Source organism: Urtica dioica, chromosome 2, assembly GCF_054948205.1.
Source record: "Urtica dioica subsp. dioica isolate 48M chromosome 2, U.dioica_male_clone48M_v1_H2, whole genome shotgun sequence".
In the NCBI taxonomy this organism is placed as follows: Eukaryota; Viridiplantae; Streptophyta; class Magnoliopsida; order Rosales; family Urticaceae; genus Urtica; species Urtica dioica.
In genome coordinates, this window is record NC_142757.1 from 32803044 (window position 1) to 32815067 (window position 12024).

Consider the following 12024-nt stretch of genomic DNA (forward strand, 5'->3'; position numbering starts at 1 on the left):
ACTTTCAGGTGCGAATAGTCGGACCCAAAAATCAATTAAGCGCTGGAAAATTTTCGCGAATTTTTTTGAATTTGGGTGCGACTTATCGCACCCAATACTTTCTCCAAAGTAATAGGTGCGACTAAGTCGCACCTAAATGGCCTAAATTTTTCGGCGGCCAAACTTCCCCTTTTTTTTTACAAATGTCAGTGGGTGCGACATTCTCGCACCTGAATTCACTGACACAGGTCATTGGGTGCGATTTTGTCGCACCCAAAGGTGTCATTGGGTGCGACAAAGTCGCACCCAAATTCAAAAGTCTGTATAAATTAAGCAGCCGCTCGGGTTTTCATTTTATCCGAGCCAAACACCAAAAAAAAAAACACTCTCTCCGATTTCTCTTTTCTCCCACCCCTGTCGCCGCCACCACTCCGACCGCCACCACTACCACTCTCTCTCAGCCTCCGACCGCCACCACTACGCTCTCTCTCTCTCAGCCTCCGACCGCCACCACTTCTCAGCCTCAGACCAGTCCTCCGACGACCAGCCTGCAGGCTCCTTCCTCGCGCCAGACTCGATCTGAACCGGCCTCGCTCTTCCTCGCGTGACCTGTCGAAGCCTCTGCACCAAGAAGTCCGGCCGTGAGTCTCTCAGCCAAGAAGTCTAAGTCTCTCAGGTATGTGTGTGTGTGTTTATGTGTGTTCCCGTGTGGTGTGTGTTTATGGTGTGTGTTTATGTGTGTGGTGTGTGTTTATGTGTGTTCCCGTGTGCTCTATTGCAGAACCGGCCTCGCTCTTCCTCGCGCGACCCGTCGAAGCCTCTGTACCAGGAAGTCCGGCCGTGAGTCTCTCAGCCAAGAAGTCTCAGTCTCTCAGGTATGTGTGTGTGTGTGTGTGTGTGTGTTTATGTGTGTGGTGTGTGTTTATGTGTGTTCCCGTGTATGTGTGTGGTGTGTGTTTATGTGTGTGGTGTGCGTGTTTATGTGTGTTCCCGTGTATAATTTATTGTTTTTTTTCAGTGTCGCTGTCTTGATTGAGCTGCTGTCCGATCGACCCCGACCACGAGCCGCTGTCCCTGTGTGACTACGTGACTCCGTTGTCGCAGCACCGCCGCTGTCCCGCCAAGCTGCTCGAGACCCGCGCGCTTCAACTCCCCGTCGCAGCACCGTCGTGCCTCTTGCAGCCTCGCCGTGCTCTACAGGTTAGCCTCTCGTAGTCCTTTTAATTGTGTTTTTAATTACTTTAGATTAATTGTAATTAGTATAATTAGTCTAATTGTTAATTAGTTAGGTAATTAAATAGTTTTTTATATGTATATATGTATTAATAATGTAGTTAGTTTGACAAAATTGTTAATTATGAAATCGAAATTAATTTGATATAATTATAAAAATTGTTAATTATGTAATTGAAATTAATTTGATATAATTAGTAAAATTGTTAATTATGTAATTAAAATTAATTTGATACAATTATAAAAATTGTTAATTATGCAATTGAAATTAATTTGATATAATTAGTAAAATTGGTAAAATGTTTTATGTAATTGAAATTAATTTAGTTAGTAATTTTTTAAGTTAATATCATATAATTTAAGTTATTTGTTCAATTGTTAATCATGAAATTGAATTTAGTTGAGTTATTGTATAATTTAGTTTTAGTTTACATATTTTTGATAGATGAGTTGATATTGTTGAATTTTTGTTGTAATCGAGCCACGGAGGTTCGATTTAGGGTTTAGTTGATTATTAAGATAATTTTGGATGATTTGTATATGATTTTTAAATGAGTTTGCAGGTTTTTGGTTTGTTAGAATTATAGGGGAAATTCTGCCGGAATTTCGGTAGAGTTTCCAACCAATTATTCTCAAAACACTAATTTTTTTCAATTCGACTTCAAATAACATAAAATTCATAATTTCACCTTTATAGTTCTTCGTCCCTTAATTAGTAATAACTCTTAAGCCGCACTATTCGGCATCAGCGCCAACATAAGTAATCGATTTCAGTCGTCTTCGTCCCTTAGCAACAACTATTAATAATTGTTAATTTTCTCTTTCGTTTAGCGAAATCAATGTCCAATCCAAGTAGAGATTGGAATACCGAGAACAATCGGTTGTCCTTGCAGTATAAAATCGGAGTTAATGAATTTATCCGCGCTGCAAGAAGATTTCCGAACGATAATTACGAATATCGATGTCCATGCAAGCCTTGCAACAACGTGAGATGGAACGACATTGGGGTTGTAAGGCAGCATCTGCTAAACAAAGGGTTTACCCCGGGCTACACAGAATGGTATCATCATGGCGAGGTCGTGCGTTCCGTTGGTCATCTTGAAGAAGTCCCCATCGGAGAAACAGCCCAGAGAGGAGTAGGAGGAATACATGCTGCTGTGGAGGATATAAGAGATCACGAGGATTTCGATGGTGTTACGGAGCCGGCTCCGAGCGATGTGCGTGCGGATGAGCAAGTGGAAGACTTGTTCGCTGAGTTGGAAGCGGAATTGTACCTTGGATGCAAGGAGTTTTCGTCGTTGTCATTCTTGGTTTAGTTGATGCACCTTAAAGTCACGAACCATTGGACGAACAAGTCATTCACAGAACTGTTGCAGCTTTTGAGGAAGTCTCATCCAGCCGGTAATCGAATATCGGAGAAGCACTACGAGGCAAAAGCAAAGCTGAAGCGTTTTGGCATGGGATACGAGATGATCGACGCGTGCATTAATGACTGTGTCCTATTACGAAAACATCTCGCGAACGTCGACGTGTGCCCGATATGTAACGAGAGTAGATGGAAGCCAACTGGTAAGAAGATACCGCAGAAGATATTGCGATATTTTCCCTTGAAAGATCGATTGAAGCGACTGTACGCATCTCGACACACGGCGCTTCATATGCAGTGGCACGAAAGAGATCGCGTCAGGGAAGCTGGCGTTCTACGACATCTTGCTGATGGTACAGCGTGGAAGAATTTGGACGAGAGATACCCAGGTTTTGCTGCAGAGCCTCGGAACGTGCGGCTTGGGCTAGCTGCGGATGGATTCAACCCGTTTGGGGATATGAGCCTATCATACAGCATGTGGCCTGTAGTATTTACGGTGTACAACTTGCCGCCTTGGTTGTGCATGAAGAAAGAGTACCTGATGCTCACGCTTCTGATCCCGGGGCCCCATTCACCAGGAAAAGACATGGATGTTTTTTTGCAGCCTGTGGTTGAAGAGTTGAAAGAACTGTGGGAGAATGGAGTCCGCGTTCGTGATGGAGCCAGAGATGAAGTGTTTCGGTTGCGTGCCGCGTTACTTTGGACGATAAACGATTTTCCGGCTACATCGTATTTATCGGGATGGAGCGGTCAGGGGTATCTCGCTTGCCCTACGTGCAACTTTGACACGCCGTCCCTAAAAGTCAGAAACAGGATCGTCTACTACGACCATCGTCGGTTCTTAAAAATCGTCACCGATTGAGGAAAAGCAACGATCACTACAAAGATAAGCACGAGAAACGAAATAAACCCGAGAAGTTGACTTCACAAGACATACTCGCTCAGTTGGCTGGTGTTTCTTGCACGACTACTGGCAAACACGCTGCCTCTGTAGGCAAAAAACGAAAGCGAGCTGAGTGCGAACTAAATTGGACCAAGAAAAGCATCTTTTACGAGTTGCCGTACTGGTCTGAGTCGCAGTTGAAACACAACATGAACGTGATGCACGTAGAGAAGAATGTGTGTGAGAATCTTCTCGGGACGATGCTCAGCTTGGAAAAGAAGAACTATGACACCGAGTAGGCGAGGCTTGACTTGATGGACTTGGGCATCAAGACCGCTTTGCTCTTGGAACCAAATGGGGGTGGGTATTACAAACCGCGAGCGTCGTACGTTTTGACCCTTGAGCAGAGACAGCGATTTACAGAGTACTTAAAATCTGTCAAATTTCCCGATGGTCTCGCTGGGAATTTAAAAAAAAATGTGACAACTGATTGGAAGCTCACAGGTTTGAAGTCGCATGATTGCCACGTGATCTTGCAAAGATTGTTGGCTGTTGGTATTCGTCCTTTTGTGCCACAACCAATACATGATACGATCACTGAGCTTTGCAACTTTTTCAAGTTGATAAGTTCGAGAACATTAAGAGCCGAAGATCTTGAAAGAGCGCAAGAGTCTATCGTCGAGATCTTATGTAAGCTTGAGATGATATTTCCACCTGCTTTTTTCACGATCATGGTTCACGTGGCGATGCATCTACCAGAGGAAGCGTTGCACGGCGGCCCGGTGCATATGCGGTGGATGTACCCTTTTGAGAGATACCTTGGGACGTTAAAACATTTTGTCAAAAATAGAGCTAGACCAGAAGGCTCTATTGCAGAAGCTTATGTTGTAGAAGAAGCTCTAACGTTCATTGCAAGGTATATTGAAGATAAGAAAGTAGTTGAAGAAGTTCAAGTGCGAGAGCTCTCCGTTTTTCGATCCGAGATGTGTGTGCCTTATGGGATGATGAACGCGATAGTATTAGACGATGAGCAAAGAGAAAAAGCGGAGTGGTACATCTATACCAACTGTCCTGAAGTGGATCCGTATTTGGTGTAAGTAATAGATCCACTTGCTTCTCTAACTTATTTCATTGTTGTATTTTGTTTAATCAATGTTTTAAACATGCAACAGCGAGCATTTGGATTTCCTGAACGAATCCGGAGTTCGCGATATTGAAGCGGAGCATAGAAAGGGATTCAAAGATTGGTTTGCGAACAAGGTAATAACACAATAACCCGTTTTTTTATAAACACACAAGTGCTAACCAATACTTTGTTTCGTAATAACCAGATTTTTGAAATGAAAGCTAGTGGCTCTGACGTGTCTGACGAGATCTACTCGCTTTCTATCGGTTCCCTTCAAGTCGCTTATCAATATCCATGCTGCTTTGTTAACGGCGTGAAGTTTAGTACTCATCGTCGCGATAATCAACGAGTCACTCAAAATAGCGGTGTATGTGTGCCTGTGGATGATTTCACTTACTACGGTCGCATGGAAGACGTCTTGGTGCTGAATTATAGGTACGACTGTCGTGTTGTATTATTCAAATGTATATGGTACGGTGACAAGCACGATTCTCGGCGACTATTTCACAACGACAAGACTACTGGAGAAACGAGTGCTTTTACCGCGAAACAGTGGTTTACAGAGGAGCCGTACATACTCGCAATTCAGGCGAAACAAGTCTTTTACATCAAAGATCTTGTTTTAGGTGGTAACTGGGAAATCGTTCAGGAATGCAATCATCGAGGGATTTGGGACGTTCCTGAAGTCGACCTCACCACCTCAGCCTCGATTCCGTTGATAATAGAATTGTCAAACATCGATCGTCTGAATCATCGACATGAAATCGAAGATGCTGAGCTAGTAAATATCGTTGACGATGGTGAGGAAGACGATGACGATCATGAGGAATGCATCGTTTTTGAGGGAGAAGATGTTGATGTTGATGTTGATGTTGATGTTGATGTTGATATAGGTAGTGATAACGATGAATGAGAACTATCTATGTAACCACGGTTTTCCTCCGCCATATGTGAGGTTTTATAATAAAATATATCCGTGGTGTCACCCACGTTTTTGTATGATGTTGTTTCCTTTTGTTTTGTGATGTATGTTCACAAATGTTGTTTTATTTTATACGATGTCAATTTACAAATGTTGTTTTCATTTTATAGAATGTCGACCGCTTCGGGTTCTGGTGGAGATTCGCCACAGAGACCGGATTCTCAAGGTCCGCCACGGGAACCTGATTCCCAAGGTCTTAAGATATCAAGGGGACCAACAACCGGCTCGACGTCGGCGCGAGCAACACAGGGTGTACCGGGTGCGAAGGTGGTCAAGTGGGACCCAATAAACCAAACATTCTATCAAGAGATAGGGAAAGAAAATAAAAAGGTTGGACTATTTAACAACCGCATCGGTGCTTTGGTGAAAACACATATCCCGCCTACGACTCGTGATTGGAGTGAAGTGACGCCCCAGACGTTGGCTGCTATTTTGAGCGCACTTCATTCCGAGTTCAGATTTGTGTACACGGATCTTGACACCGGCGAGGATCTGCCTGCGGATTGCTATCAGAATACGATTGATCAGGCTATCATTCGGAATGCCAAGATCAGGCGACGCAACCAGAAGTCCAAACTATCAGAGAAGTTCAGGTTGGAGTTTTGTGGGAGCACAAAAAACGCTAAGGCGGAAACACCACCGGGATATAAGAAAGAGGATTGGGAGGCGGTGGTAGACGAGTTCGCAACTGACGATTGGAAGGCACGTAATGTATGATTGTAATAAATCACAATATCTTTATCAGATTGAATAATGACAAAATTAATTATTTGCAGAAAAAGTCTAATCGCAACAAGGAGAATTCGAAGAAGAAGAAGACGAGGTCGACTCAAGGATCTCTTTCTTTCTTGGCTCATCGTCATTTGAACGTAAGTTATTCTAATTTTGAAATACTTAATTTGAAATAAATTCAATACTTATATTTTCATAACAATTGCAGAGTAAGGATGATGGGACTTTGGGCTCCGCGTTAACGACGTGGGAGCAAAAACACCATAATAGAAAAGGTGAATGGACGACAGATTGGGCGAGACGAGCACATGTAAGTCATATGTTATAATTAAGATTACGTTACTTACATAATAATTAATTTTTAATAATTTTTTTATGTGTAAAGGCGCGGATAGTTACTCTACTGGCGGATCTTCAACGACAAGCAGAAGAGCAAGGCGTAGTCTTTAACCAGGACGATGCAGAGGAGCACGCAATGCTAGAAATTCTCGGGAACCGTCAAGATTGGTACGTTGGAATAGGTCCAACGGTCCCGAGATCAACTTGGGCTATTGCTCAGGCTCAGGACGAAAGCTCATCGTCAGGCTCAGGCTCGTCGCGGCGCCGCGTTCCAGATCTAGTGGTTGGCGAGCTCCAAGCTCAGGTGGCGGCACAACAACTCGCTATGGATGAGATGAGGCGAGCCAACCAACAGCAGATGGAGGAGATGCAGCGACAAATGTTCGCGTTCACGCAGCAGTTTTCGCCCTTGCCTCATATGTCGTCCGGCACGATGCCACATATGCCTCAGATGTCGCCCGACATGATGCCACAGATGCCTCAGACGACGCCGTCGCCTCAAATGCACCCGTCGCCTCAGATGCACCCTATGCATCAGACAACGCTGCCATCAGTTTCAATGGCAGATGCTCAGACGACGCCGTCAGCTTCAGCAGAATTCCAGCGAGAGCGTACGAGCGGCAGTGGACGAGGAGGTAGCAGCAGTTCTGGAGCAAGATTTGGCGGAAGAGGGAGTAAAATGTTCAAGGAGTGGTTTACAAACCGAGGAAAAGGAAAGGGAAAAGAATGAACATTTTTTTTAATTATTTGTCGTACATTATAATAATTATTGTAATCGAACAACTAATGGTTAGTTTTTATTATTATTATGAATATTAATTAATGAATTTTCTATTTAATAAACTATTTAGTACATATTATTTGATTACAATTATAGAATTCATAAGCATAATAAATAAAAAAAATTTAAAAAAACTATTGTAGGCCAACGGGTGCGACTGGTCGCACCCAAAAATTTGGCGGGTAGGCCAACGGGTGCGACTGGTCGCACCCATAAATTTGGCGGGTAGGCCAACGGGTGCGACTGGTCGCACCCATAAATTTGGCGGGTAGGCCAACGGGTGCGACTGGTAGCACCCAAAGGCCTACCCGCCAAATTTATGGGTGCGACCAGTCGCACCCGTTGGCCTACCCGCCAAATTTTTCGCACATTTTTTCTGACTTATGGGTGCGACTATGGGTGCGAAAAACCGCACTTAAAAGTCGCACCTAAAAGTTATGACCTTCGGGTGCGACTTTTCGCACCCATGACCTTTAGGTGCGAACTTTCGGGTGCGAAAAAGTCGCACCTAAAGTCGCACCTAAAGTCGCACCTAAAGGTATCATTGGGTGCGAAAATTGACTTTCAGGTGCGAAAAAAGTCGCACCCAATGCTGTTTTTTGTACTAGTGCTCCTTCGAACACTGGTGGCTTCTGCTTTCGGAATCGTTCGTACACTGGCTCTCCTACAACAGGGGCTACCTCAGGAATACGATAGTTGAGCTCCTCCGCTCTCACTACCGATAAGGCTGGAAGAGGTTCTTGAGGTTGGTTCTCGGAATCTAGAGGAGGATCCGGTTGAACCTGCCAATCCATTCACTCAAGCAGCAATGCCATCAAACGGTTTTGTCTTTCCATTGCTCATTCCTTTGTTACGCTTCTCTAGCCTGTCGTTCCAACGATTGCTCTATCCTTGCGATACGAGCGTCAAGACTTTCCCCTTCTTCCGCCATTACTTCCAGATTCTAAAGGAACCGCATAACAATAGCCAGCTCAGATACCGAACGACGCCAGAAGGCTCAAAATAGCATTTCATACACTTCAACGAATTCAAAAGAAAACACAGCACACCGACACATTCATAGCCTCAGATTCCTTGTAACCATAAACAAAAAAAGGTCACACATGTAGACACTCAAACCGTAAACAAGATGCTCAGTCAACTAATAAATCTCACAGTCTACAGAAACGACTAAACTTGTGGCTCTGATACCAAAAACTCTGTCACGACCCGCAGGACACCCGTCGCCCTCGAATCGCGACCTTTTTTCGTAACATCTTTATAATATTTTCAAAAGAAATGAACATAAAACATTTTCAAACGTCATTTACAAAACGTTTATTAAACAACAGCGAAAATAAAATTAATTTACATATAAGGAATAACAAGGGTTTCTAGAACTAGTCTGCTAAAAACCGGTAAAAATTTTCGCTTCTAAAAGGGTTACAAAAATGCGGACTACCCTAGCTTGCTATTCATAAGTACGGGCCCATAACCGTGCTAACCGAGTTTCAAAACGTAAAAAGAGTTTCAGGCCGATCATCTAAACATTACTATATTATAAAAGTTATTTCACAAGCTATATAAAAACATTCTCGAGCATACAAGCTCGGTTTTCAAAAACCTGATACCTATTCCCTAAAAAGATACTTCCTATGCCACATGTCGTCATGAGATCTACCTTGACTAGCACTCCTTCTTTGCCTGAGCTTTTCCTTTATCTATAAGGAGAGGGATTTATGGGGTGAGTCACACCGACTCAGTAAAACCTACTACTACATGAGATGCATAGATGCAGATGATGATTGCAGATGACATATTCAGAAGAATAAAGAAGTTCAATCATTCAGGTAGCATAGCGAAAGATTATTCAATAACATAAGCATATATAGTTTTAGAACTCAGTTCTAAAACAATCACACAATCATATAGGAATCCGACTAACAACCGATTTCCTAGGAACTCATCCATCTCACTCATCTCGGCGCCTTACATCAGTGGACTGGCCAATCAACACGTCCGCAACCATTCATAAGAGATGAGTAAACCATTCCGAGAAATTGAGCCTAGTCCTTGGAAGGCCGAAGCTCTAACCGTCTAGGATCCATTAGCACATGTAGGAATCCGACTAACAACCGATTTCCTAGGAACTCATCCATCTCACTCATCTCGGCGCCTTACATCAGTGGACTGGCCAATCAACACGTCCGCAACCATTCATAAGAGATGAGTAAACCATTCCGAGAAATTGAGCCTAGTCCTTGGAAGGCCGAAGCACTAACCGTCTAGGATCCATTAGCACATGTAGGAGGGCCTTAACGCGCGTTTAGTGGAGGGGATCAAACCTTCACCAATCCCTGGTTGCTCCAGGGTTCATATTTCCCTCAGGACAGGTAAACCACATGTCGACTCACCTGAAGCCACCCATAGATTTCCCATTAAAGGGCCTTTGAGAATGCCACCCGCTACATTGCCGACAAGGGTTCATTATGTTTTACAGGAGCTGTCTACAGTCTACCTGTCTATCTTATTACAGGAGGAGATCTTATCGGGATAAAACCCGTCATTAACATTATTAATTTCATTGTATGGCTCTACAAGTATTTTAGAAGGAGTTGTCGACAGCTGTGAGGCTGGACCTCTCCTAGAACAGTTCCTCTCGAGATTGAATCCGGAGGATACCGTCTTTCCTCCTCCTGCTGTCCTCTTCATCAGGACAAAGGGGTAAAACCTATTACAGAAGCTTAACATAGTTTTAAAGGCTTCAAGGTTCTTAACCCGCTAATCGCTTAATCCTATCATTTTATTATCTTATTAGTTAGTGGCCGAAGCCTTATTCGGTCATCTTGTCTAACTGAGGGTTTCTCTTGGTTTTAGGATTAAACAAATAAACATAAACAATTATTCTACTAGGCACCATTCCCCTTTTGGCGCCTCAAACCTAAATCCCACTTACCCGGTCTAGTTCGTCGGAGAACTCGATGAATTCCGAAGTCTCTTTGCTTTACATGCTTCCCGAGACCTTAAGCACGTCCTGAAGCGTCGAGAGGACTAAATCCGAAGTTGAAACTTTGTTAGTTATTGGATTCAAAACTACTTGAAAAGATAAGGTTCGTTGTCGGGATGAGATTAGAGTCGGTTCAGAATTCGAGAATTTGATTTATTATTCTCCGGTTTTTTGGAAGTCAAACTTATTCAAGCATCGCATATTTTCGTATCGAGAATAATACGAAATAAAATCCAATAATAGGCTTATGAGTCTTAAATAAATTGATCCGAATTTAAAGTAACCGAGAATTCCAAATCGAAGAATTAAATTAAATTCTTAAACGTTATTAAATAAATAATCATAAATTATCTATTTAAATACAAGAAATACATTCCATAATCAAATCCAAGAGTATTTAAACGCTATAAGAGATTAAAAGGCTCACGAGTTAATCGAGCTTTAATTTCGATAACCCTTTTTCTCGAAACTTCAAATTCCGGCTTCGTTGCCTTCGATTCTGCCGGTTCCCACTCATCCGTCTAAATCTGTAATCAAGTCGGGAAATCCGATAACGAGTCAATTCATGATTCCCAAAACATAACCGAATCTTGAAATCCGAATCCCGACACTTAAATCCAAAACCGAACCCAATCCAAATCGAATCCATACTAACCAAAATAATCTCAACAAAGTTGGTCACAAACAAATCCTGAGGCTCAGATTAAACATTACGAAGCATAACGGCCAAAAACGCATCATGCGGCCAAAACATGCTCACACGGCCAAACAACCAAATCACTCGGCCAAGCACACTACAACCCAAAATAACCATTCAAAACATCTAGAATTCATACAAACTATCACAGCCTCAAAATAACAACACCAACAATCAGAATTCCTCAACCAAGACCTAAAGAATTCACACGGCCAAAACAAGTAAACAACCAAAATTCGTCCAAAATCAAACAACGCTTCTCAATCAAAACCCAGGCATCAAACAAATACAAAAACATCTCAGAATCACTAATCAATCCTAAAAAATCAAAAAGCCCCAAAATATTAGATCTTCAAACCCTCGTTCATCAAGATTATCGGCCAAAATATTCAATCCAACCAAGAAATTCTGAGTTCAATCCTCAAATTCAAGCCATAATCATCATCAATCGAGCTCAATGAACAAACAAAACCAACCAATTTCACAGATCTCAACCCGGAACCAAAACCCCCAAAATTCAAACTAAGAACCCTAACTTCGAATTTAAATCCAAGGAAGATAAATTCTCACCTCAAACCAAGGAATTTCTCATTCCCACAGCTTCCTCGTCCTCTTCCCGACGGTCACCCCTTCCTCCGGCGTCTCGGCGGCTCACGGCGATCTCGATCTCCTCAGCTCGGAGCGCGCGCGAATGGAGGAGCTTTGCTTGCGAAGATGGTACGCGAAGGTGAAGGAAAGATGAGAGAGATGAGGTCGGGGGTCACTACTAGAAATATGACATTTAGCTACGAAAGTATTAGCGACGACTTAATCGTCGCTAATTTTTCGTCGCTAATCACCTTTTTAGCGACGAATTTATCGTTGCTAATTATTTGGTTCCAAAACTTCTAAAGTTTCGCGGCAAAGACAATTAGCGACGA

General features: G+C 42.8%; 1 protein-coding gene across 1 annotated transcript; it reads left to right on the plus strand.

The window, feature by feature from the left end:
* The first annotated feature begins 732 nt into the window (after positions 1–732).
* On the plus strand, positions 733–7408 carry LOC149404431 (uncharacterized). Its single transcript, XM_089607527.1, has 5 exons — positions 733–854; positions 1017–1190; positions 6315–6438; positions 6510–6611; positions 6687–7408. The coding sequence occupies exons 1-5, from the start codon at positions 733–735 to the stop codon at positions 7368–7370; spliced, it is 1206 nt and encodes a 401-aa protein (XP_089463653.1). The 3' UTR covers positions 7371–7408.
* The last annotated feature ends 4616 nt before the right edge of the window (positions 7409–12024 follow it).

Bases quoted from the DNA above. Each gene is read 5' to 3' on its own strand.
- LOC149404431 (XM_089607527.1), top strand. From the start codon at position 733: ATGTGTGTTCCCGTGTGCTCTATTGCAGAACCGGCCTCGCTCTTCCTC. The intron at 855-1,016 runs GTATGTGTGTGT...GTCTTGATTGAG, and splicing joins AAGAAGTCTCAGTCTCTCAG to CTGCTGTCCGATCGACCCCG. The intron at 1,191-6,314 runs GTAGTCCTTTTA...TATCTTTATCAG, and splicing joins GCTCTACAGGTTAGCCTCTC to ATTGAATAATGACAAAATTA.